The sequence below is a fragment of the Emys orbicularis genome, chromosome 13 (genome assembly GCF_028017835.1).
Source record: "Emys orbicularis isolate rEmyOrb1 chromosome 13, rEmyOrb1.hap1, whole genome shotgun sequence".
NCBI classification, from domain to species: domain Eukaryota; kingdom Metazoa; phylum Chordata; order Testudines; family Emydidae; genus Emys; species Emys orbicularis.
The window spans coordinates 35,267,242-35,293,777 of record NC_088695.1 but is presented as its reverse complement, the minus strand read 5'-3'; the positions used below and the strand labels follow the sequence as shown (position 1 = coordinate 35,293,777).

Below are 26,536 nucleotides of genomic sequence, written 5' to 3'. Positions count from 1 at the left end.
TTTCTTTGCTTTTCAGGGTCCCCGCCTCATCTGCCCGTGTTTAATTCATTGCAACCCCATCGCCTCGGCCCTGTCAAACCAACTGCATTGTGACCCCTCCAGTCCTGGCTACAGCTTTAGTAGGCTGCCCACCGAATAAAGCCAGGCAGCTGGCTGCAAGATGGGATACGCCCCGCTGGCTATGGCTTGGCTTCTGCATCCCAGCTGCTGGCTCAGTTCTGTTGGCAAAGGGTGACGGCTCTGCCTTCGCAGAGCCAGAAGACTGGGTAGAGGGGCTCGGTGAAGACACAGTGGAAAGAGTGGAGGAGCTTCATCTCGTCCCCGATGCCATAGAACGACAGGACGCCTGTGCCATAGTCCAGGCTGACTCCGAGGCATTTGTACAAGGGCGCCCTGATCTTATGCGACTGGCCCTCGTGCCAGGCCAAGTAGCAGTCCTCCCGGATCTGCAGCCCCCAGGACAATCCATCCAGTCCGATGCTGAAGGAGCGACCTGCTCGCTTCTTCCTCTGGATTTTCTTGTATGTTACTCCTAGGATGACGGAGTGGCTGGAGATCCTGACTTCCCAGTAGTGGCGGCCTTGGCTATAGCTTTGGCTGCACAGAACCTGCCACAGCTCAAACCTGTCAGCATGATCCTGACAAAGGCCATCAGGAGAATGGGTGTGCTTGGCCTTTTGGTTCTGATTGGACAGCTGCAGGTACTTATTGGCTGTGTCTGGGTCGAAGGTCAAATTTCGATGATCTGTGGGCAACATGGACATCCACAGTATAAACCACAGGGGCAAGAACAATTTAATTTTCCTTTAACCTTCCTCCTCCCCAACCCCCACCCCCTGCCTATATCAGGAATCCAGCCCAGGCATCACTCAGCTATGTAAAATTCTCTGAAGATGGAAAACGCAAAGCACGTTTGGGTGACGGGGTGATTTTGAGGGTAAGGCACAGGACTGGGAGTCAGGAGCTCTAGGTTGTGTTCCTGGCTCTTGCACGGGCACGTTGTGCGACTTCGGGCAGGTCATGTCCCCGCCCCATGCCTCAGTTTCCCCAGCAGTAAAATGGGAATAGAGATACTCATGGGAGTATCAGGAGGTTAAATTAATGAATTCTTGCAAAGTGCTTTGAGATCCTCTGAGAGGAGGAGGATGCAATGGCCTTCTGCCAGCACCATCTTTGTTCTGGTTCTAAGAACTATTTCTCACTATCCCCTATCCACAGCATTTCCCAGTAGATGCATTGACCTCTGTTGGGGTGCTTCTGCTCCCCAGTCATTGGAGTCCCACCCGGAGATAACCTTGCTCAGTTAGCTCCTATGGACCTTCGTTCATTAATAATAAATAACATTATTACAATTAATAATGTTTCAAACATTCTATGGCACTGCTTATGAATACATCTCTTTACAGACATTAACCAATCCCTGTAACAGCCCTGCACTGGAAGTATTAATGATTGATCTTCCAGGCACTGTGGTGATGGGTATATTAGAAACGTGTGTAGTAAATACTAACATCCCTGTTTTACAGATGGGGAAGCCGGGGTGGAGAGGGTTAAAGGGGCATTCTAGGAATTGGCATCAGAGCTGAGAATAGAACCCAGAAGTTCCTGGCTCTCAGCCCCTTGCTCAGACCCCTAGGCTATGCCCCTTTCTCAAAGGGCTGGGTTTTTTGAAAGCAGGAGCTAACCAAGCCAAACTGGAGACTGTCTGATAGACTCAGCAGGGTGATTGCTCAGAGAGGTAGAAATGGGAAAAGATGTAAAGCGATAACATCCAAGGAGACACGAAGTTCTTAAAACAAGGGAGCAGAGTCCAGGAGACTGCCCGGATCAATTAAGATTTGAGGCAGGGTGGGTTGGGGAGGGTCAAATGTACTGGGAGGATGCTACCCCTTTCCCCTATGTCTGGAGCAGCTCTCTGTGGACTGGCTGCCCCGTCACTTCAATTCTATGCTGTGCCACGAGACGTGCAGTTCAGATGTGACCAGCCAAGATGAATCCCTGCTCTGTGCCAGGAGCCTGGCAGCTGCTTGCAGTGATTAAGCTTCTCAGCATTCCCCATGGAAAGTTCTGTGCCTAAATATGGCTGGGCGGGAGCAGGCACCTGACGCTTGCCGAGGAGAGAAGTCAGAGAGGGAGGGAGAGATTGTGTGTGTGTGTATAAAAGAGAGGGACTCCCACCCACAGGTGGTATTCTGGAATTACTCTGCTTCTACAACTTACCCTGGCCCCCATTCTCCCACCCTGGGGGACGAGGAATTCCTGCTGATTGCAGTGGGAGAATTGGGTCCCTTGTAACGAAAGGGTCCCCTAAAGGCTTGTCTCCACGTACACCGGTGCAGCTGTGCCACTGTGGTGCTTTAGTGTAGACGCTACTACGCCAACAAGAGAGCTGCTCCTGTCTGCGTAGTTAATCCACCTCCCCCAGAGACGGCAGTTATGTCGACAGGAGAAGCTTTCCCGCGACAGAGCACTGTCTACACAGGGGCGTTAAGGTCGATATAACTATGTCGCTCAGGGGCGTGGACTTTTCACACCCCTAGTGATGTAGTTATACTGATGTAGATGTGTAATGTAGACCCAGTCTAAGTAATGGTAGCTGAGGTATTTGTGCCTTGTAAGATACTAACAATGTTAACTTCTATCTGAAGATCTCAAAGCCCTTTGCACACATGGATGACTGAAGTCCCATGCTCCCTTGTGAGGCAACGGAGTATTCTGATCCCCTATTGTTAGGGCAGCTGAGATACAGCCGTGCTCAAAGTCACCCAGGAAGCCCGTGTCAGAAGCAGGGGTAAAATCCAGATCACTTTAGCCACACTCAGGGCATGGCTACACTTGCAGATGTAGAGCACTTTGAGTTAAACCAGCCTTTGTAGAGCGCAGTAGGAAAGCGCTGCAGTCTGTCCACACTGACAGCTTCAAGTGCACAGGCGTGGCCACATTTGCGGCACTTGCAGCGGCATTGGGAGTGGTGCATTATGGGTAGCTATCCCAGCATGCAAGTGACTGCAACGTGCTTTTCAAATGGGACGGGTGGGGTGGAGTGTGACAGGGAGTGTGTTGTGTGCATAGGCGCCAACTTTCCCCGGCGCTGGTGGGTGCTCGTGCCCCCCTGCCCCTAGCCTCACCCCTATTCCAACCCCTTCCCCAAAGTCCCCGCCCCAACTCCGCCCCTATTGGACACCTTCCCCAAATCCCCGCCCCAGCCCTGCCTCTTCCCCGAGCGCACCGTGTTCCCCCTCCTCTCCCCTCCCTCCCAGCCGCGCGAAACAGCTGTTTCGCGGCACAAGCGCTGGAAGCTAGGGGGAAAAAACGCGCACGCGGCGCGCTCAGGGGAGGAGGCGGAGGCAGAGGTGAGCTGGGCAGGGAGACGGGGAGCTGCCGGTGGGTGCTGAGCACCCACCAATTTTTCCCTGTGGGTGCTCCAGCCCCGGAGCACCCACGGAATCGGCGCCTGTGGTTGTGTGTATGTGGGGGGAGAGAGAGTGGGTTTTTGGGGGCCTGAGAGCATGTCAGCATGCTGTCTTGTAAGTTCAGACAGCAGCAGACTCCCCTCTTTCCCCCCCCCCGCCTCTCTCTCTCTTACACAGCATTCTACAGTAACAGCTTGCCTGCCGGCTGTCAGAAACAGAGCTTTGAAAGGGCATTTCTGCATTCCTACAGGAGTTCAAAACGATGACAAGAGTGGCCACCTGACTTAAGGGGATTCTGGGACTTTTCCGGAGGCTGATCAGAGCGCAGTAACGCAACACCTCGTTCACACTGACGCCCGGGCGTTGTAGCCAAGGCGCAGCAAACGTTATTCCTCTCACCGAGGCGGAGTACCAGGAGCGCTCTAGCCGCGGAGTCAGAGTGCTCTACGTGCCTTGCCAGTGTGGACGGGGAGAGAGGTAGGGTGCCCGGGGCTCCTTTATTGTGCTGTAACTCACAAGTGTAGTAAGCCCAAAGCCATCCTGCCTAGGGAGTGCAGATTTGCCTCGAAAATGGTAACTCAGATCCCCCCGAGGCACAGCCTTGGCTTGCTAAATTGCTATGTTGTTACCAGTCCAAGAAGGAAACCCCAGTCCCCTTCAAAGGTTATAGACACACTATCCTACTCTTCCCACCCACCCGCATGGCTGGCTCCCAGCGTGTGTTATTCTGAGCTGCACTCAGACCCAGAACTGCCTCACCCTTCAGAAGCTCCACTCTTAATTCACACTCGGGAAGGGCTGGTCCTGCCTTCATCACAGTAAGCGCCTTTGGCTTGGTTGACTCTGCAGAGCAAAAGAGAAAGGGAAAGCTCTAGAAACAAGGAGGGAACTGTTCCCGCAGACAGAGGTATCTGGGCGGGATTTCAGAAGCACAGCCCAGCTCTGACCACTCAGTTGCAGCTGCCTGTCTGTGTGTCTCTGGGGTGGGAGGAAGGAAACGAGGGTTTAACAAAAACTCCAGCTCGGTCACTCTGATGTTACAGCCGAGGGAGTGGGTCCAGCTAGGCCTGCCGGGGAGCCCATGTCTATATGCAAGAGCCCCAGGGCATGCAGTAAAGCATGCCCTGATCAGAGCTAGACTGGGGAACTGGAATCAATCTCCTGACCCCCTAAGAACTGGCGCATCCCATTACATCTCCTGGCCCCACCCCACCCAGCCTGCTTGTCCGAGAGGAAGGATGGCCCAGTGGGCTGGATGCCAGCCTGGGACTTGGGAGACCTGGGTCAGTTCCCTGCTCTGCTACACGCTCCCTGTGTGACATTGGACAAGTCACTTAATCTACTCTGGGCCTCAGTTCAGCCTCTGTACCATGGGGGTGACACCTCACAGGGGTGCCGTGATGCTAAATCCATTAGCGGGTGTGAGGTGCTCAGATGCTAAAGTAACGGGCGCTAAGCACCGGACACTGACTTGTTCATCTCATCCGCCTGTTATGTCTTTCAGACTGTCATCTGCTATTTGTTCGTACAGCACCTAGCACAATGGGGCCCAACCTTCAGGCTACTGCAGTAGATCTGGTAACAAAAACCTGGCCCAAGCCAACAAGCGGCCCCTCTAGTGCCACATGTGGGGATGGGGGCGATTCTTGTGATGTGAATGGTGAGACGTCCCCACCCCCCCACACACGTTAGCCCAGCATATCTACATCAGTTCCACTGCAGACAGATGATTTATACAGGCAGGGGTGGGACGGTGACTTGGTGTCCAGCTGGGCAGTGGGGGGAAGGTCCTCAAGGGAAGAGCTTACCTTTGGTTTCAGCATCAGCCGCCTTTGGGTTCAGGGAATTGGGCAAATCCTCCAGCAAAAGTCTAGAGACCTCGGTGAGGATCTTAGCAGTGGAACCCACCGTGCTGGCCACATCGAATTCAACAACTGGCAAAACTCCCAGGCTGGCCGGAGAAGGGAGCAGCAGGAATTCCTGCACGGGACAGGAAGAGGAGAGGAAATGCAGCACATACCAGCATTCAGATCGGAGGCTCAGTGGCACAACAGCTCAGAAACCCCCTTCCCTATGGAAAGGGGAAGGCACAGTCATCATGTCCCCTGGCATCTGCATCTACTTCCCCAATTCATCTGCTCCGGGGACTCGCAGTAACCCTGCTACTTCACAGTGCTGAACGGCTTGTCCTGTGTCCAGCTGCACCCACTGCTCCTATCACTGTCAGAATGGGTGATGTTCCTCTGTACAGGGGCATTTACGGAGTAGCATCAGGGTAGAACAGTCTAATTAGGGCTGCCAGGTGTCCGGTTTTCAACTGGAAAGTCCGGTCGGAGAGGGAACCTGGCAGTGTCCAGTCAGCAGTGCTGACCGGACACTAAAAGTCCTGTTACCCGCAGTAACCAGCCTCCGCCTCCACAGGGCGGGATGCACAGCAGTTGCAACTGGAGCCAGGCGAAGCTGCTCATGGACACAAATGCCTGGCTGCTCTCGGCTAGCTCCAGCCTCTCTGGCACAGAGGTTGGTGTGTGTGAGTGTGTGTAATCTTGTCTGCCCCGATTTCCCCACCCCGGCCCCTTGCTCTGGGTACCGACTTCCCCCCTCCGTCCCAGTTGGGCAGGCGGGAAGGCTCCATGTCAGCTCCTCCCAGCCCAGCTCTGCAAGCGGCAGGTGAGCCCCAGAACAGGGGGAGGAGTGAGCAACAGGGGGGAGGAGTGAGCAGGGGCGGGGCCTGGGGAAGAGGCGGGGCAGGGGTGAGGCAAGGTGTCCAGTTTTCAGCAGTTAGAAAGTTGGCAACCCTAAAACGAATCCTCTTCCTTCCCACACAGGCCTCTAACTATTTCCATTGCCCTCATCTGGATCTCTCTCTATTGTTTGGAAAGGGAGGGAGCCAAACTGAACACAACACCCCAAGCAAGGATACGTTGTCACCTTGTAACATGGCATTTGATAGCATTAGATACATAATTTGCAGGCCTCAATGCCTCATGCAGTCCTCTAGGGGGAGCTCACGTGCACCATCTTCCTGCAAGGTGGTGTTTCCCAGTAATAGCTGCAGCAAAGCTGAAGAGGCACCGAGCATGCTTGGTAGTGTGGAAGTAGAGAAAGAACTGACAGGGATTTGAAGGGGATTTCAATGCAAACAGTCCCCTCTGTGCGCAAGAGTCAGGCTAGCTGTAACCCTAATAACACGAGATTTGTAGAAGCGAGGATTGTGTGAGGCGAGTGGGAAAGAACTATGTGAGAAGTTGTTGCGACCTTGTGTTAGATAAGTATGGAATGTAGACTATAGTCTAAATATAGGTGAGAAAAATAAGATATCATGATGACCTATGTATAAGCAAAATGCAACTGTTGCTCATTATTGTATGTAACAAAAGGTATAAATGCTTGCTGTAATTGTTTACCCGAAGAGAGACCTGTTTAGCTCTCTCCCTCCATGCAGTTGCTAGAGATAATAAAGTATCTGACTTGCTGCACCCAACCTGAGAGTGAGAACTCTGTTTTTCTCCGACAGTAGCATGGGGTTGCTTCGGGTCTGCCCGCACTCCCGTGCACAAGAGTCCTTTAGAAACCACCAGAGGAGGGCAGAGATGCAACTCCTCAGAGTTCAGGCCCTGCTGTGTCAAGGGCACTCGCTCTAGCAGAAAAAGGTTGGGTTCAGCTGACAATGGGCCCTTTTCAGCTGCAAACATAGAATCTGGATCCTGATTAAAAAATGCAGGGCTGTTCTGTAACTGGATTTGACTTTCGCTCATTGGGAAAATGGGGGCTATTCATAAACCGCTGGTCCATGCCCAGGGTCACGTTTCGAGCACACCAATGTTTCAGGGTCAGGAATTTGATTAGGCCCATCTCTAGTCCATACTCTACAATATTAAAATTGCCAGCCAGCCACTTTATAGACTCAGACTCAGTTTCCACTGTGCGCGTGCAGGGAAGGGAGAGGTCATTTCTAACATGGGTGTGGGGGGGTCATTTCTAACATGGTTCTGGCTGGACATAGTGTAGAGGGTCTATGAACACAAGAACAGCCATACTGGGTCAAATGAATGGTCCACCTAGCCCACTATCCTGTCTTCTGACAGTGGCCAATGCCAGGTGCTCAGAGGGAATGAACAGAACAGGCAATCAATGAGTGATCCATCTCCTGTTGTCCACTCCCAGCTTCTGGAAGTCAGAGGCTAGGGACATCCAGAGCATGGGGTTGCATCCCTGCCCATCTTGGCTAATAGCCATTGATGGACCTATCCTCCATACACCTGAGGCTCTCTTCCTGAGCAGATGTTATGCACCCTCTTAGCTAGCTTTGAGACTGGTTCAGCTGCCTGTGTGGACAGGGCATTATACAGAGAGTGAAATTGCCTTTGGAGTACATGTGGCCAGGCCAATGGCCACAGGGTAGTCGCAGCTCCCCCACTCATGGCTGGACAGGCACCAATACCTCTAGGAATTTCATGTCATCCACACAGATCAGCAGCTCCTGGGCCTTTTGCCGGTGCTGGGTGAGCATTGTCAGATGATCCTGCAGCTGGCTCCAGTTCTCCTCCACTTGCCCTAGGGCAGTGGCCTGCTCTTGCTCTATCTTGTCCACGGCCCCCCTCTGGCACTCCTCCAGCTCTTTCATCAGGTGGGCAAACTTCTGCAAAATCCCCAATTTCAGCCTCTCTGAAGAATCCTGGGTAGAAAAAAAAAATCAATGGAAATGACAAGACAAAGAATTGACGTGACAGCAGTTGGGTGGCTTCCTCCCCGAGCCCTATCCAGAGGGAGCAGCACTTGGGGCCAGCCCCCTGCATCCCAGCTGTGGGGAGGGGTGACTGCCTTTGCCTTACTACCTTTATGGTGCCAGTTTGTTCCTCCAGTTTGTGGATCTCCTCCTCGGTCTTTACTGTCTCCTCCTGGGTTTTCGCCAGAGACTCTTCTAAAAGGACCTGCGAAAGAGGACAGATCCCGAAGCGTAATGTGAGACAATATTCAGTGTCACAGGTACTGGGCAAACTGCCCCTCTGGTCTCTCTGCGTGCCCGTCACCTGGAATCACGCGATTCTCCCACTCTCGGACCAGGCCTTTCACCCCCAGACCCCTCCCACTTCCTGCCACTCTCTGCTGCAGCTCTTCCTTCCCCTGTGGCCGGGGCCTGTGCTGGTGCTAGTGGGGTGCAATAGGGGGTGCGGGCTCTGGGAGGGAGTTTGGGTGCAGGAGGGAGCTCAGGGCTGGGACAGGGGGTTGTGGCACGGGAGTGGGTGTGGGTTCCAGGAGGGGGCCAAAAATGAGGGATTCAGGGTGTGGGAGGGGGCTCCAGGCTGGGGCAGGGGTTTGGGGTGTGGCAGGGGTTACCAGCTCTGGGCTCAGGGTGCGGGCTCCAGGCTGGGGCCAGAAATGAGGGGTTCAGGGTGTGGGAGGGGGTGCAGGGAGTGGGCTTCGGACAGTGCTTACCTCGGGCGGCTCCCTGGAAGCGGCGACACATCCCTCAGCTCCGAGGCGGAGGCACGGCCAGGCGGCTCTGCGCACTGCCTTCACCTGCAGGCACCGCCCCTGCAGCTTCCATTGGCCACAGTTCCCAGCCAAAGGGAGCTGCAGTGCTGGCACTTGGGGTGGGGGCAGCGCCTCTGCCTAGGAGCCGAGGGACATGTTGCCACTTCCGGGGAGCCACGCAGAGCCAGGTAGGGAGTCTGCTGTGCCGCCAGCCAGACTTTTAATGGCCCAGTCAGCGGTGCTGACTTGAGCCACCAGGGTCCCTTTTTGACTGGGTGTCCCGGTCGAAAACCGGACACCTGGCAACCCTAGTTGGGGGTGGGGGGCGTGCTGCCTGCCTGGCACTCCGGGGCCAAGGGAGGGTGGGGGGCTAGCCTCCTCAAGCCCGCGGTTCACCTGCCACCCATGGACAGGATCCATGAAGCTGACAGTTTGCCATGGTGTCTTCCAAGCGTGTGCCCGGGGCTGTTCACAGGCTCTGTTGTGTGTCTTTCCTGTGTGCCCTGCCCACAGCCCCCCATTAAGTTACACCGATACATTCAAACAGGACTTTCTAATAAACCACCACAGCAGTACAGTAACTTTACCTCACTGACCAGCTCACTTCCAATAACCACCCGTTACTATCCATCAGTGTGCACAGAGTAATACATGTCCCTGCCACCCTGGGCACCCTCAGCACTTAGACAACATTTATCTCCTTTGCGAATATCCATATACCCTGCACAGATCCCCCAGCATACCCCACTCCCCAGCAAAAGCTCCCACAGCCTTTCACATCCTCCTTTATTCCACCCTCCTGAGCAATGCGGATATTTAGCTCTTATATGGCACTTTGGGTGCACAGGTCTCAAAGCACCTCACAAAGGAAGGTAAGTATCAGCATCCTACTTTACAGCAGGGGAAACTGAGGCACGGAAGGGGATGGGCATTGTCCTGGGTCACATGGGAACAGAATGCAGGTCTCTGGAGAGGGCTACCTGACCTGGAACCCCTTTTATTTCCCTTCTGCAAATCCTCCTCGCTCCACCTTACACACACACTCAGAGGAAACCGCTCAGCTTGGACGCTGCGTACCGGCTACAGCACTGGGCAGCAGGTGCAGCCAACCAGCCGAGGACTCTGATCCCTAAATAAAACTCATTCCTTTGGGCAGGACTTCACACCCCATCATAGTCCAACCTTCTCAGCTGCCTCATCAGAGGAAGGACGTTTGTCGCCTTTTGCCCCTCGTGCTGCCGTGGGGGAGCAGGTGCTGAATACGTTTTAAGGTTTGTTGGGTCTCCCTGTGAGGCTCAGGACTGGCTGCGCGCGCACACAGGAAGGCTGGGAGGAACTCCAGGAGCTGGTTACCAGACAGCAGTATGACACTATTAACTATTTAGTGTCCAAATACGCTGCAACATCTGCCAGTTCTGCTGAGCCTTGGTCTAGTTAAACATGTGAATACCTTGTACTTGTATTCCTCCTTTCGTCCAAGGGTCACCAGAGAGGGGCATGGACGCACTGCCTCTTTCACAGACAGGGAACCTGAGGCATGCAGAGGGTAAACGACTTAGCCAGGCCACACAGCAAGCCAGGGTCAAGAATAGCATCCCGGGTGCCAAACTTCTGCCTCAACGAGGAGAGCACACTCACCCACCTGCAGGACTGACCCAGAGCCAGGCAGGAGAGCTGATCTCTCTCGCCATGGCCCTGCAGATTGGGAGCAGATCACAGGGGAGACACAGCCCAGACCTACCTCCTTTCTCTTGCGCTCCTCCTCGAACAGGACCCTGTGGTGGTCCCGGCACTCCTGCACCGTGCACACGCAGCAGATGCACATCTTGTCCTCTTGGCAGTATAGCTCCAGGAGCCGCCCATGCCTGGAGCACCTCCTTCCGTTGGCAGGGGTTTTCCTCTCGGCACTGGAGGCCTGCACTTCCCCAGACCTGACCAGCTCCACCACGCTGCAAAGGGCGACGTTCTTCCTGAGTTCCAGCCGCTTCTCGAAGCGTTTCCTGCAGTCGGGGCAGGTATAGTCCTTCTCGCCTGGAGGAGCCTCCTTCTCTTCCTTGTCCCAGTGGTTGTTGATACACTTCATGCAGAAGTTGTGTCCACAGGACATGGTCACCGCTGTCCCAAACATCTCCAGGCAGATGGAGCAGACTAGCTTCTCCTCCAGCTTCCGGGGGCCTTGACAGGCCATCCTGCCTGGGACGGGAGCAGCTGAGGCAGAGAAGGAAATCACAAACAGCAGCGTGCGAGGAGACTAGGACAGAGCTACGTATCGCAGAGAGGAGGGACGGGCACAGAGATGGCACGGAGCCAACCAAGCTCTTAAAGGGACATGCAAGCCGGCTGCATCATGGTTTATCAACGCATGTTCTCAGCTCTCTCAAGGGGGTTTTGTGGTTTTCATCTCCCCTAACTCCACAGCCCCTCAGTCTGCCGGCTGCCTGGGTGTCTTAAAAAGCTGCTTTCACTCAGCATCGTGCTGCTGGCTGCTTTTTTGGAGTCACTTGTTTTCTGTTTAGCCCTTGATGGGATTCTCAGCTTTCAACTTGAATGTCTATTTTCTCCAGGGACAGGGATGTCCTTTACAAACCAGGCAGAGTCCTGCATCCCCTCACCACCCACTTTTCTGTTACAGGGACCACAATCTGGGATGGAATACCCCGGCCAGAGCCCTTGGCAAACCAGAGAGGACCTACCCGAGACACTCTCCATGGGTTTTTGATGCAGCACTCCTGCCACCTGCTGGTGTGAGAGCTGAGCCTGGCAAAACCGTTTCCTGCACAGAGCAGCTCTAGTCATACATAACCCTAGCACTGGTCAGGTGTCTTGATCCCTGGGGAGGGATTGCTAGCAAAGCTGAAATGTAACACATTTCAATGCAGCTTCATAACAGAATGTTACATTTTCCCTGTGTTCCATCAGTATGGGAAGGCAGAGCTCCTGCAAAAGGTTGCGTCATGCATTTGGGAGGTCGTTGCAAAGCCTAACCTCAGGGGCAACACCCCCCCATAATAACAAAGCCCGGCCGTGCAGATCACTAACCCGGAGGCCACTGCCACGACTGAGCGTGGGCCCCAAATTCACTAACAAGTGGATTTACTGATCCTAGGTAACAAAACAGCCTGTATTCTTCAAGAGAACCTACCAGGGGAGGGGCAGTACGGTAACATGTTAAACACCCAATGAAGGATGTAGATTCACAGTTGAGAATGAAACCGCCAATATTTGGATCCCAGGGCTGCAGTCTGAGGCTGGTGTCCTGGGAGTTCAAAGCTCATCTGTGGAATCAAATCATCACCTAAGGTTTCTTTAAGGTTTTGTCCATTTCTTGCCCTTTTGTGACCCCCATTACGGGAGATCGAGCAGGGTCCCACCCACCCCTACTGGGACCCAATGATCTTTCTGCTGTTACCACTTTAGTTGTCTCCAGGGAGTGGGTGGGTGGGTCAGAGGGGGCTGCTGGTGCATGATGCAAGGCACTTCCCGCTCCCGCCATGAGATCAAGGCCATAACACATGCCAGCAGCTGTACATTCTTGTTGTTCTGCTCCTAAGTGCCTTCAGGCTGCAAGCTCTTTCAGCGAGGGCTCCGCTTGGTTTATTAGGGTGTGACTACACTGCCCACACTACAGCGCGGCTGCAGCAGTAGTCACGCTGTATCGCCAGGGGAGAGCTTTACTTGCTGTTATAAAATCCTCATATTTGCACACACTGCTCTGGAAATAATAAAAAGCCAGTTGCCTCCGTATGGTACTCAGAGGCTAGCTGCTTTGTCCTTTACCCTCCAAGTAATCATTAACTTGTCCCCCCATCCCCTTTCCAGGAGTTCACACTCCGTCCCCATCAGAACCGCACCCCCACACTTCACCCCCTGATCCCCGCCCAAGCTGTGGCTGGGAATCACTGCCCCCCTCCCCACACACAGACACACCCAGGGTGTTTCTCCTTCTACAGTCAATATTTGCAGAGGCTGAGCTGAAAAATCCAGGGCTCCTTACACCAACCTCAGGACATCAAAAAAAATGAGATTGTTTTAAGAAAAAAATTCTACGGTATTGTGAATTTTTTGTCCTATTTTTTGACTGTTGAACTCCCCCTGCCTGGCCCCCGTGTGTGTATGCACAGTTAGTGCCGCCCACTCTCCCAAATGTATGGGGACAGGCGATTTTGGCCCTTGTGCAGGAGTTCCTCCTGCTCATCTAACCCACCTCCTGCCCAGCAATTAATTCGGTCCCTATCAGTTCACACGTGTCCCCAGCCTCATCTCTGCTCCTCCTGAGGTTCTTCACTCCTCCCTCCTGGGCCTGGGGTGGTTGCAGCTAGGATGGGGCATATCCAGGGGCTCGTCACCTCCCTTTGCCCTAGGCTGGCTGGTAGCGGGAGGTACCAGAGGAGCTGTCCCCATTGCTCAAAGGAGGGGAAGGGGGGACCCAACCTGCCGGTCTCTTTCTGCTCTCTCCTCCGAGAACGTTTGGGTTGCTGGAGGAGGGGGAAAGAGCTCTGCCTGCAGCCGCTCTGATTGGCTGCTCAGCTCCAGGTTGGGCAATGGGGACAGGTAGCCAATCCGAAGTCTCAAATGCACAACTGGGCTGGAGAGTGACATCTAGGGTGACTGGCTCCAGCCAGAATTCTGCTGCTTGCAAAACCAGTGGCAGCGCCATAGACAGAGACCCCCAGTCCTTCTCCTTCCAGGGTCAGTATTTGCAGAGGCTGAGCTGAAAAACCCAGAGTTTGTTATAACCGGACCCTGATTCCCCCACCACCACTCCACACTCTAGGGGGTTGCTTTCCTCCCCCCCTACCCCCTCTATGTCCCTGCTCCCCTCTTCCCCCCAGGCCTCCACTCTCCCCCCTAAAGACCTCCCTCTAAGGCTCTTATTTCTGCAAGACTCCAGGCTACACAGACTCCCCACATATCAAGTAAGTTGCTGCCTGTACTCTCCCTGCAGCACCAGGTGGTCTGTGGTTTCATTTAGAGGAAAAATCAGGCCAACGTTATCCCATTACAGACAGAGAGTGGCCAATAAACTCCCTGTGCTCCCTCAGCAGAGGTGTCCCACCCTCAGAGAGGTATTGCACTCTGAGCAGAGCTTTGTAGGCTGCCTGAGGCGGCAGAAAGAAGAAATCCCAGGCAGCTGGTGCAAATAGAAGGGCGGATACTCAGCCACTAAATGTCTTCTGTTGGTACTTACTCCTTTAACAAGAGGGATGCCTCAGATACAGTGACAGGAGCTATTGCAGGGAATACACAGCTGGAGTCCTGGAGAGTTGGAGCAGGGGTATTGATATTATGTGGGGGTTAATTTAAGGCTGGGGATAGGTGCAGAGTCAGAGCATTGGTGATTGGAAGGCACCGTGTAGCTACACAGATGCACTGCTGCCTGTGCTGTAAGCATCCCACTCGTTGGCGTGCCAATGCGTCTCAGCCCAGACCCAGGCAGGTTTGAGTTCTGGTTTTGACCCACATCTACTAACAACATACAGACCTTGTCCATGGCCTACGGGGAAGGAGGTGAGTTTGGACCATACCTGGAGTTTGTGTTCTCTTAATTTTGGGGTAGGACCCAACCCCTTCACACCCATTCTCAAACTCGAGGCAGCCTGGTCAGCCTAACGTGACCTCTATTTCAAACCCCCGCTGTGCCAGCGTTTCCACCCACATGGCAGTGCGCAGCAGGGGTGGGGGAGTGAGGGTCTGGAGCAGCAGGAGGCTGCCCTTCAGCGGTAAGCATTGATCCCATCAGTCCTGAAATGCACAAAGAGCCCGATACATTTCGAACTGCTGCATTAGCTGCTGGCAGGATCCCTTGGGTTCCCCAAAGCTCTCAGCGACTCACACCCAGTCATGTCACCAGCTTCGCTTGGAAAATGTTTATTCAGATTTTTGAAATATCTGTACAAAAATATGAAGGATGCCGCTCAGGATCCCAGCACTGGGAAGTTCATGGCAGGGGAAGGAGACGACGCACCGAACCGACAGTTCTGCCTCTGCCAGGCTGCACAGATCACTGGGTTGCATTTAGAGGAGGGTATTTTTCTGTCACTGCACAGATACATGATCTGAACTGGCTAACCAGACCGCGTCAGCCTTGGCCCACCTATGCTTAGAGCCCTGGCTCCTGCAGTGAAGTGAGACATGGTGCCTTTGGAGGACACTGGGCCATTCAGCTACCACTAGCATCTGGCTCCTTCAGAGCGGAGATGGATACACTCTCATGGCCATAAATACCCTCTATTAATAAGGCTTTTGACCAGGTAACTGTCAATAGCAGAAATATCTGCTAACCTCAGTTCCACCCTTTCCAGTGTTGTCAATGAAACCGAGCTTGGATCGCATCATGCTGTGATTCCGAAAGTCCACACTCCCCTTCTCCCAGAGACATGGAGCATCCCAGACAGCGCAGTCATGTGACGCATCTGGAGAAGGTAGAGTATTCCTGCCCCAATGGCCTGGAGCTCCTGGGGAGGTGGCAAACTCCTCAGTAAATGCCATACGTGGGCTCATGGCTGTCCCTGTACCTATCCAGGTACCTCAGAGGCTGCAGGTGTGGAAACTTCTTCTGAGGGGGATGATACACAGGGGGCCGCACAAACTCAAACACTGGCTCCTTCATGTCTGCAAAGGGACAATGGTGAACGTTAGCCAAGAGACAGCTCAAAACCTAACCCTGCACACCAACCCACCAGGCCCCGCCCACTCTCCGTCGTTCCGAAGGTACCACGTCTCCCTCCTCGGGCAGAACGGGAGATTAACGATAGATCAAGAACACACATGTAGTTCTCTCCACCACGTACTCTCCCATTGTTATTTTAAAGCGTCCACGCGAAATGGGATTCAAAGCCCACCAGAGTAAGGCTGTTCCCTTAGACTGCCATGGACACACTGAAGCCTTTAAAAGAGAAGGCGACTGCTTCTAATTCTCAACTGTAAACGTTCCCAGTGTCAGACTAATGTGCTAGTGATATGCGGCTATCTAGGAACCAGTTAGAGCAACTGTCCCAAAGGGGGACATTCAGAACCGGCCTTTGCATTCACCCCGCACTCAGACACGCCCATGCCTCCAGGAACCCTCATTGCTCCATCACAGAGAGCTCGCATGGCCACAGTTAAGTTAAGTCAGGTGTGTCTGACATCTGAGCAAACAGCTTTCATCCCCTTGTCCTTTCCCAACCCAGGCCCTACCAAATGACTTCGTCTCCTCCAGGATACATTTAGTTATGCTTGACTGCTGGATGGTGGGGTTGGAGGAGAAAGGGACCCCCCCGCCTCATGCAACAACCACTGCCCCATATCCCTATAAAGTGAGTTTCTTACTGAGATGGTTGTGAAAGACGTGAGTAACGGAATCATCCCATTGGCACTGGAAAAATGCCAGCCCGGCTGGGGTCATATCGTTCTGGTGCTTCTTGTAGAAGTCAAACGTCTTGAAGGTTCTCATCTTGAGACTGTGGCTGAAAACAAGACAGAAATAAAAGGACGGGTCTCTCTTTTAATTAAATATATATGGAGATATACCTATCTCACAGAACTGGAAGAGACCTTGAAAGGTCATTGAGTCCAGCCCCCTACCTTCACTAGCAGGACCAAGTACTGATTTTGCCCCAGATCCCTATGTGGCCCCCTCAAGGATTGAACTCACAATCCTGGGGTTTAGCAGGCCAATGCTCAAACCACTGAGCTATCCCTCCCCCGCTAACAATCCATGGCTAACAATCCCACATCATCACCGATTCTGCAGAGATGGAGAAGAAACAGACCCCAGGAGAGAAACCTACATGGCTATTTAAAGTCAAACTCCCTAGGCAGCCTGAGGTGGAAGCATGCCAGCCATACATAAAGTGGCCTTGTCACGTCAATCCAGCAAGTCATTTTCTTAACATCCTGTTCTACTGGCGAAGTCAATGGGACGCCATGGAGGTGCAAGCGTCTTCCATACTGTTCCCATTGCAGGACTGGGGCCTTCACTTAAGAAAAGGTATAAAGGGGGGGCGGGGGGGGAGAGAGACAAATGGGGCAGGCTGTGGTAGCAGTAATAGCAGCACGTGTCTTCACAGACCAGCTGCGCATACAACCTGCAGAGGATCTGTTTTGTTAGTGGAAACAAGTAAGGAAGAGAAACTGCAAACGTGACTATGCCCCCAGCGCTGTCCAAAGTGCAAAGGAAACAAGCTGAAACAACAGGGGAAAAATCACCTTTCAATTACGGTCAGTTATTGTTACAAGTAAACTCAGTGGGTAAAATGTTTTCAGAGAGCAGCGGGATTTTTTCAGTTGAGAGATCAGCTTTGTCCGCTCTGATCATACAGGGCACAAGAACCTGGCAGGGACTCAAGATTCAAAGTTACCATGGGGTCGGCCGAACATCTTCAGTGAAATCGATTGGTCGGTCCTGCTTGAAGAGGAGGAAGACAAAGCGGTGGTAGCCAGTTCCCTTGGCAGGGAATGGGGGGAAGTAATGGCAAATCTCTTTTCCCGAATCTATGTTGTTGCCTGGAATGTTGGTCCTGTGAAGTGCAAGACATTTTTCAGTCATTATCCAAGTGGCTGGTTTTATTTTCTTTTTGACGTCTCTGATCAAAATCATAGCATTGAAGTCGTGTGGGGGAAGATCTGTGGCATGCTCTCCCCTTGTGTAGCTGTGGGCTATTCCCTGCCATAGCAAGCATGCAGCTTCTAGAGACAGACCTAGTCAGGGGAAGCAGCAAATCACATCCATAGAGCTAAACAGAAAACAGTAACAATTCCTGGAACTACTCTAGCTTTAGCGAGATCAGTGCTCCAGGACTGATGTCTGACCAGCACTACGCCAGATGATCAGGGAAAAGTCAAGTCGACGTTTGCCAGATTTTGTCTTTGTGGCAACTACATTTCAAAGCTCTGTTGGGAAGCTCTTTCCCCATTTCCTCCCTAACGCACATCCATTACACAGATGTACTGGTTTGCAATACTCACACCAGCCAGTGGATGTACTCAGAATCAGCATCTCGCAGGTGTCCATCTGTGCACACACAGAGAAAAACACGTCTTAATGACAAGTACTGTGTCTTTGCCTGCTGCCTTATTGATAGCATCTACTCCAAAGCCAGAATTCCCTAGGTCCAACAGGAAAAGGGGATGATGCCTCCAGACCTCTCAGCTGCTCTTTACCAACCCATTATTGTGTCAGAAAAACAACTGGAACAAGTCCCAAGAGGATGGAGTTCAAGGCTGTGAGCCAGCAACCCCCGAGTTCCAACCTCTGTGTTGACACCAACTCACTGTGTGACCTTGGGTGAGTCACTTAACTTTGCTGCACCTCGATTCCCTAATCTACAAAACGGGGACAGAGATACTGACCTACCTACTTCACAAGGATGTTGTAGAAATCAGTTAATGTTTGTAATAATACTTTGGAAATATAAAGCTTTGTGTATGAGATGCGCAGAGAAGGACAGTCTTGTGGTTATGCACAAGATTGGGAGTCAGGAAACCAGCTTTCTTTTCCTGGCTTCCCTTCCAGTGTGTCAGACACTAGGCAAATCATTTCACCACTCTATTTCTCTGCCTGCAAAATGAGCATAGTACTGCTACCCTCAGAGAAATTTTGCAAGGCTGAACTCTTCAATGTATGTAAAGAATATTGTGACATTATTTAGCATTCACGTTGCATTTTGCAAAATGACTAATCCCTCTGATTAAAGGTGGGCCAGAGGAGCAGAGTATTGCTATTCCTTCCTTCAGCTCCACCACCTTCTGCCAAGCAGATCTTTTCATTCTAGCCCTTCTATGCACCATTTCTGGAGTGATTTTGCAGGTGTGGCTGAACAATCCCTACGGAATGACCACCCCGCTGCATCGCTCAGGTTACGCAGCCCAAGGTAATACGATTTTCAAAACAAAAGAGGGCAGAAATAGCCAGTTTAAGGAAGCTCTTGAAAGTCTTGATACACACCCAGATTAGTGAGCAGCAGAGTCCACAGGGAGCCTTCATCTGCCTCATATATCACTTCTGGGGGACTGGATGCCTAAATACGCAATGTAAAGAGACAGTCATGAACGTAAGAATCTCCGGTAAAAGCTCCCAAGGATTGTTTGCATTAAAATTATGTATTTTTTGAGAAACTGAGTTAGTTACTCAGACATAACCTGGCTGTACAATAAAAACAGCCCCAACAGAACAAATCAAATCTGGCTTTGCCACAGAGCGAACCAATTTCCATCAGGAAAGGCAGGGGTATTTTATCAAAAGCAAGTTCACCATTTCATTTAAAAATGAATCCATTGTAATGCTGTTTCCTTATCTTAACTAGAAGCATCTCCAAAGCATATGATTTTCCATTTAAAAAGAACATTCCTCTTACAGTAAGTGTCTGTGCTGTCAGGCCAGTTAAACCTTGTGTGGCTTCTGATTAACTTGGGCACACTTTAATATTCTTCCTAGTGATCAATTATAAGATACCTCAGTGGGTGTCACAAAGTTCCCATGATATACTGGCATGACATGCTCATCATCTAGGTTGTATTCTACCCGCAGAACCACTCTGGGGACGAATGTGGCTTCATCAAACATATTGCGGTATATCCCGTAGTGCTCGGCGACACGCTGCTTATGCAATTGGCCATTGGTTTTCTCCCACTCTGCCTTGACTTCGTCAAGTGGAATCACCACTGCAATTACAAATAAGGAGTTGTGAGACACGTGGAGGGGTTGTCTAAGCCACCACAGATACAGAAGAAGAGGAAACCAAGACTGCAGGGTACATACGCGTCCTGAGGCGGGATGCTCTTTCCATTTCCATGCTCTGGCGGTTCTGTTTCAATATCTCTTTTCTCTCCTTCAGTTGCTTTGCCCGTGGTGGTCTGTAGTAAGGCAGGCCAATGTCTATCTTTGCCTCTTCATCTAAGGTCAAAATCATGTAAGTGAGAAACCTAAAATAAGCCCCATTCTGTTCTTTCTGTCCAGCAGTCATTGGCAACTGTGACAGACAAACCAAAAATGCATGAGGGATACAAACAATCAAATTAATTACAGGCATAAGCCCTGATCCTGCAATGAGCTCGGTGCAGACAGACCCCTGTGCCCGCATGGAACTCATAACAAGACTGGGACAGTATTTTGTCCACACCATATAATCTAGCTGCCCGGCAAGTGAGAGACTCCAATACCACTGAAACATTTAGTGTTGTCAGTGGTACTACTACAGCACAATCCTGTTACAGGTGCCCTCCTTCAAGTGGGACATGGAACACGGTCCCTTCTGCCAGTCTCTCGTACAAGATAAAAATCCCAAGGCACTTTCCCAGAAAATGCATAGGGAATAACTCAAGTGGAACGTTAGCCACGACTTCTCAGTACAACTGATTCTGATGTTCTAGTCTATAGGGGAGCTAGTGCATGCATGTTGGCTATTCTGTCTATGCAGCCATTACAACCCCGGTATCTAACAATGCTTTGTAAAAGATTTGGAGACATCTAAGGATAAAAAGTACTTCACACTCTCGCTGAAGCTCATTTGAGGCTGAGTTTTACTTAAGTATTAAGCCTGTTAAACAGGTCCACAGATACACCCATGGATATTTCCACTCCCTGCTTTACAATCACCTAAGCTGTATCGTGGGTCTAATTTAGACTAAATTTTGGGATTGTATCTTCCTTATGTTTATACAATGCCAAGCACACTGACAGCACTCAAACAATATCTGGCTTATAATATTGCCACCTTACAAAGGACAGCTGGATGTGTCTTTCACCTCACTATGGCATTATATAAAACCAGGTCCCTCAATCTTTGTCTGTTAGGGTTATTGTTTCATTCTTAGATAAATGAGAATAATAAACCAGATGCTCTTTTGAGATGACTTTGCTCTATAGCATTTGGGAAGGGATGGAGTGGGATGGGTTGGAGAGGTTATGAGCTGTTATGCCTTTTACAAGAAGGGAATTTTGAGTTTACAATGCTTGTAGGTAGTTATTTACTTTTAGGTGTGAAACACAGCTCATCTGGCTTGGTTAACTGAAAACTAAGTGGTGGAAAGGCACTCAGACCCAAGGGCATTTTGGCTCCTATCTTTGAGGATCTAGGCCTGTGAGTATAGGGTAGGTGCTCACTAGCCATTTTATGAATTAAAATAAACATAATACATCATTAGAAACTAAAACCCTGCATACTTCAAAAGGAGAGTTTGGAGACCTTATGGTTTATTTTCCTTTGTATTACAGGAGCCCCAGGAAATAGCTTCCTTACTCTCATCCCTAATCTTTGAGTCAAAGGAAGCCAAAGATTTAGTTGCATCTGGCAAGCCCTTTCCTTTAAGAGGAAGATTCTAGTCAGCTTCCCTGAAGGGAGCATAGCCTTTGCAAATTTCTACAGCAGCAAGGGGTCTACTACCCACACAAGTATTTGATCAATCCCTTGTGGAGCACATTTTGGTGCTACATGCATAACTACTGGCCTACAAATAGCTCCCCCTTCCCTCCAGCAACAGAAGTCAAAAGTAACTCATCTCCCTCCCCTTGGGTACCTTGCTCTGGTGTGACAAGCTTCCTGTATGTTTGCCACCAGGGAGTCTTCTTACTCTCCTTTTCAGCCACTTTGAAATAGCGAGTGAAGCTGCGGTATTTCTCCAATGCCTCCAAGTTGCTGACATCTATGTCTTCATTAGGCATTGGCCCTAGAGGGGCTGCCCGCTTGCAGAGAGCAGCTGAAAACACAGGAAGTTTTCATTTTACAAAGACACTGATAATCACATGCTAGAGAGACAAGATCAGAGGGGGCTTAGACTGGACGAAGAGCGTAAGGATGGTTTTGTGACTACAGCATAGGCCTGGAAGTTAGGAGACCTGGGTTCTATTCCCAGCTGTACCCCCAGCCTGCTGTAGCCTCAGGCCAGCAGCTTAACTTCTGTTCTCTCAGCTTCCCTATCCGTAAGATGAAGATGATGATATACAGCAGTGCATGTGAGGCTCAATCCATTAATCTTTGTACAGTACTTTAACATCCTCAAAGAAAAGGTGCTAATAAAAGCAAACTGTTTGATATCAAGGACAAATTTTTACCATTTCCAACACACTCTGCTGAGGTTTTTATACTCTGCTCATCACAATGGTAGAGTTTAATTTTGGGGGAAGAGTAGGTTAAGTTTTTCTCCTTGGTGTGTTTTTAAATTACCCCTCTTCCCTTTCACACTTTTAAAAAATTGTTTTCAAGGCAGTGAAATATATGAACACCCCGATGGGTCCAGGACCGAATTCCACCATCCCGGGCCAGCAGCTGAGAATGTGCTGCTCCTCATGCTTACAAATGAACCCTTCCATTACATTATTGAGGATAGTCATGGCCACACAGAAAGGGATTGTTTCTCCAGTAACCTGAGTCCGTTCTGTGGAGGGCTTTGAATTTATGTTAAAACCAAAATACAATGTTGCTTATTCTCAGCCCCTAGTAAGTTCTAGGGTGATCCAGCACACCAGGGGATCAGTGCAGTAAGTTTGGTATTATCCCCCAAATTCAGGGCAAGTGGGAACGCTACTGATAGCAGCACAGGCCGGTGTTCGTTATGCATGTTTTACAAATGGGTAAGGAAGGAAGTGAGTCCCCAACGGCCAGCACAGCAACAGGGTGACCATGGGTTGAGATGCTGCATCAATTCCCCATCCCACTGCACAACTGCTGTCACTTGCAGTCACCGCAGCAGGCAGAGATGTCACCACCACACTGGACTAACACTCTGATGCCACCATGGCCCTAAAGGGGGTTACAGGCTCCAGAACACCCAGCAAGCTGCATGTCTGTCATTAGTAGGGACTGGGGCAGCTCAAGAGAGGCAACTGCCCCACACAGCAAGCTGCCCTTTCTCTGAAACCCTGGGACAGATGGTTGCCCTGTATAGCGAGTGACAACTGGGAAGGGAACCCAGGCGTCCGAGACGCTGCCCCTCTCTGAAACCCTGGGACACAAGACTGCCCCACACAGCGAGAGAGAAGGGAACCCAGGTGTCCGAGAGCCCACCCCCCCCGGAATCCCAGGACAGACGGCTGCCCCCCCCCCCGGTATCTGGGGAGCCAGGCAGGGAACCCAGGCATCCGAGAGCTCAACCCCGGGCGCACCAGCCCCCGTGCTCCCGCTCCGCCCGGCGAGTCAGTCCCAGGGACCCGAGCGCCGAGTGGCTCCGGGGATAAGAGCGGTCACTCACCAGCGGTACCGAACGCCCGCCCGGTCCGTATTCCGTACAGCGCCGCGCTCAGTATGGGCGCCGCCATTTTGCCAGTGCTGAGACGGTGATCACTGGAAGCCCTCGCCCCACAGCACAGCATGTCCCGCATTGCGTTTACGAGAGACGGGCCTGGAAGGGCTGTCCAAGCTGGTGCCTGAATGAAAATGTTACAAAATATACCTAAAAAGAGGTACATCCTCATCATGGGGTGAAGGACTAGAGACGCCAACCCCAGGCAGCGAGCTGCCATGTATTTATTTTACCAAGGCAAATATGATTGCCAGCTACAAAACGGGGTCCTGATTAACAGCTGCAGCCTGGTGTGTCACTCACAGGAGGAGTTTGGCTGGTGGGTTGCGGGCTGCAGTGAAGGGCAGCGCGTTTGCTGGTGGTGTCCACTCCAGGATCCTGGAGCCATTCTCATTGCAATATTATAAAGGGAACTGTTGGGCAATCTTACGTACAAGCAGGGCTACTAGCTGCTGCCTGTAGTACACTTGGTAAAGATGATGGTGCCTTTTCCAGCATTGCTGGCTCTTATGGTTGTATCGCCAATCCCACCATTTTTGATATATTTTGTAAAGCTCTAACTGCTGGAGTCAGGTGATCACGTGAGATTTTTTTTTTAAAGTAAGTTTCTAGTCCTTGTGATTTTTTTTTTTTTCAAAAGAAAAACTTGAAAATGTGAAGTGAGTGCAACCATTGAGCCAGAGGAGTGCCATTGACAACCATGGTCTTAATCCTGGAGCTTTCTGATCTTTTGGATGCCCTGGGCCCAGGTCATTGAGTGCTTCAAAGACAAACATGATTGTAATTACCTGACAAATTGTCTTAATTAGAAATAAAAAGAGCTAGGAAGGGATGCAATTAAATGAAGAGTTGGTCAATTGAAATGAAGGGAGCACCATGAGGAACTACTCAGAGCAAAACCATCTCCCTTGAGGCCCATTACAGAAATAAATAAGGGGGGCACAGGTCCTCTCCATGCATCAAAGTTTAACTGCTGTGTGGTTATATTTGTAGTTCTACCGTGCACTAAGGCTCCTGAAATGGGACCCATGCAGATTGCACCTGCAGAGAGCCCCTTTGATTATAGTGGAGCTCTATGCTGCGGTCCACACCCATGGATCGGGGCCAGAATTAGTAAAACGACATCCAATGCTGGCGAGCTTCCACTCACACAAGAACATCAATCTCTGCAAGGTGCCGAGGGGAATCATCACAGCCTGGCTCCTGAACTGGGCAGAAGTTTATGTGTGAATCAGACAGAGTTGAGGAATATTTTGAAAGAAGGGACACGGGCTAGCTGTCCTTTCCAATTCTTCCCAAGCCACCAGAGGTCAGTGCAACAGCAGGAATGGAACCAGAACTTTAGTAGCTGAGAAACTGGAATCACAGAGAAGAAAAGACTTTTCAACTAGCACTTTTCATCAGTAAATCTCAAAGTGCTTTGCAAAGGAGGTCAGGCTCAGTACAGTAACAGCGAGAGGTATAGATTATAGACAGAACATTCCAAAGGACTGAGCGAGAAGCTACGCTATGGCATTTATAGTCCGAGACCAATGTTATAGCCGTTCTCCACTCCAGCCTAATTATCTGTTCCAACCTTCTAATAATAGACAGAAGTACAGTTGCTTCACTGGACAGGGGGAATTGGGTGAAACCAGCCACCTTCCCCTTGAATTTATGAAAATGGATTGTTTGTAACGTGATGGGTAAATCTAGGGGGCCCATCAGCAAGTCGTGCCTACCAGCAAGAGGGTGGATTAGTTTCCCCTGGGAAGAGGTGGGATCCCCAGCACTTTAAAATGTGCGCTGAACCCAGGGAGGCTGCACTGGGTGAGGGAAGAGAAAGCGAGGCCAGTCCAGCCAGCAGGATTGGAAAGATGTATCCAGCATGGTCGACACCAATCTTCCTAAGGCTAGAATGTCAAGGTACAGCGTAGTTCTTCATACAGAGCTACCCACTGAAACAGCTGAGATGCTTGTGTCTTCTTTGCACCCGTTTCCTTCTTGTTTTACAGTTGGGCGGGTGTATGATTACATTAGCCTATCTAACCGCTTCAGATGGCTGTTGTGTCTCCTGGCAGCAACAGGAAGGGAATTCAGGCCAGCCTGCTGTCTGCTTTGAGGAGGTGCCATTGATTCTCAATGTAATAGCCCATAGGGGGTAATTGGGGATCAGATCAGCTCCTTCCGTGGAAGGCCTAGAGCGGGGGGGATTAGGGTTTTCCCACAGCCAGCTCAGCTCTGTGTAAAGAGCAGAAACATAATGAGAAAAACCCACATCTAAGCTCAGGTAACACTGAGTGGGTTAGGCCTCACCTAAAGCCTATAGGTCATGGGTTCGAGTCTCACTTGATCTCACGCTGCAAGACCACCTCCAGTTCACCCATTTGCAAAACGGGTACTCAGCTCATTGAGTTAGGGCAGTCGAAGGCGGGCGGGCATGACGCTGACCACATCACTTCCTTGGGCAGCGGTGGCTTTGAAACTGATGTGCCTTAACCGCATCAGCCCGATGTGCCATTGGTTCGGGGGGGGGGGGGGGGGGTCTTTGACCTGACTGGGACACTCTTGCATGTAAGGGGAGCCAAGTCACATTGTGAATCAGTAGCAGAGGTGGGACTAGAACCCAGGAGTGCGGCCTCCCTCACTGTCCAGTACTGTAACCCCTAGGCAACACATCCTCCTTCAGCCATGAGCATGCAGTAGCGGGCAAGATGCAGCACCCGAGCACAAGGGGGTGGGGGCGGAATGCGAAAAGTAGCATCTGGATTAATTTTTAATGTGTTGGTGCACATGGGTTTAGATGAGCCCGTTAGGTTCTTTTCTCAGCTCCACCACTGACTCCACCCACCTCTCCCAGTCTTCAGTGGCATTGCAGACGTCACCGAGCGCTGCACCTGACATCCTCTCTGGCTCATCTCTGCAACAAAGGCCACAAATAGCTCAATTACAGGAGCAGGCACAGAAACAATTTAGACCCTGAATTAAACCAGCCTTGTCTCCAAAAAGGTCAATCGTCCTCCCCCTCCCCCCCAAGGTCTCCTTCTTTGTCTCCAACGGAACAATGGCAGTGCCCCCGCCGTGCTCGAAGACTGGGATCGATAACAACACAGGCACAGAAGCGGATCATGGCGCTGTCCAAGCCCCATTAGTCCCCTGCTGCACCTTAATTCACTCCCTGACAGAAGCACAGGGCTAGATTCTGAGCTGACACCAATGTAAACCTGGAGTTACCCTGCTGAAGTCAATTTGAGTTACTCCAGATTTACACGGTGTAACGAGATAAGAATCCAATCGGTGGTATTTGACGCTGTCCGTCCCCATTATCTTCAGCTTCTCTTTCTTTCCAATCTCTCAGCACATAAATGGCAGCCCAAATAAGCAGCATTTCTCTCCTTGATGGGTTGGCAAATGGATGATAATGGAGCATGACAAGGGCGGTTAAA

The 26,536-nt window shown here is 51.2% G+C and overlaps 2 protein-coding genes across 2 annotated transcripts; both read right to left on the bottom strand.

Annotated features, from left to right (window-relative positions):
* Positions 1–212: 212 nt before the first annotated feature.
* TRIM65 (tripartite motif containing 65) lies at positions 213–11,091 on the bottom strand. The gene is made up of 6 exons (XM_065416279.1): positions 10,633–11,091; positions 8,252–8,347; positions 7,858–8,091; positions 5,222–5,393; positions 4,173–4,256; positions 213–745 (listed from the first exon to the last, which is right to left on the bottom strand). The coding sequence occupies exons 1-6, from the start codon at positions 11,077–11,079 to the stop codon at positions 213–215; spliced, it is 1,566 nt and encodes a 521-aa protein (XP_065272351.1). The 5' UTR covers positions 11,080–11,091.
* Positions 11,092–14,743: 3,652 nt separating this feature from the next.
* On the bottom strand, positions 14,744–23,190 carry MRPL38 (mitochondrial ribosomal protein L38). Its single transcript, XM_065415654.1, has 9 exons — positions 23,061–23,190; positions 21,390–21,569; positions 19,633–19,767; positions 19,327–19,535; positions 18,820–18,892; positions 17,841–17,886; positions 17,234–17,392; positions 16,203–16,339; positions 14,744–15,503 (listed from the first exon to the last, which is right to left on the bottom strand). The coding sequence occupies exons 1-9, from the start codon at positions 23,188–23,190 to the stop codon at positions 15,367–15,369; spliced, it is 1,206 nt and encodes a 401-aa protein (XP_065271726.1). The 3' UTR covers positions 14,744–15,366.
* Between the last annotated feature and the right edge of the window lie 3,346 nt (positions 23,191–26,536).

Bases quoted from the DNA above. Each gene is read 5' to 3' on its own strand.
- TRIM65 (XM_065416279.1), bottom strand. From the start codon at position 11,079: ATGGCCTGTCAAGGCCCCCGGAAGCTGGAGGAGAAGCTAGTCTGCTCC. The intron at 4,257-5,221 runs GTAAGCTCTTCC...TTTGCTCTGCAG, and splicing joins GGCTGATGCTGAAACCAAAG to AGTCAACCAAGCCAAAGGCG. The intron at 746-4,172 runs GTGAGGCAGTTC...TGTTGCCCACAG, and splicing joins AAGAGTGGAGCTTCTGAAGG to ATCATCGAAATTTGACCTTC.
- MRPL38 (XM_065415654.1), bottom strand. From the start codon at position 23,190: ATGCGGGACATGCTGTGCTGTGGGGCGAGGGCTTCCAGTGATCACCGT. The intron at 19,768-21,389 runs GTACCCAAGGGG...TTTTGACCTTAG, and splicing joins GCTTGTCACACCAGAGCAAG to ATGAAGAGGCAAAGATAGAC. The intron at 17,393-17,840 runs GTGAGTATTGCA...TGCACTTCACAG, and splicing joins GAGTACATCCACTGGCTGGT to GACCAACATTCCAGGCAACA.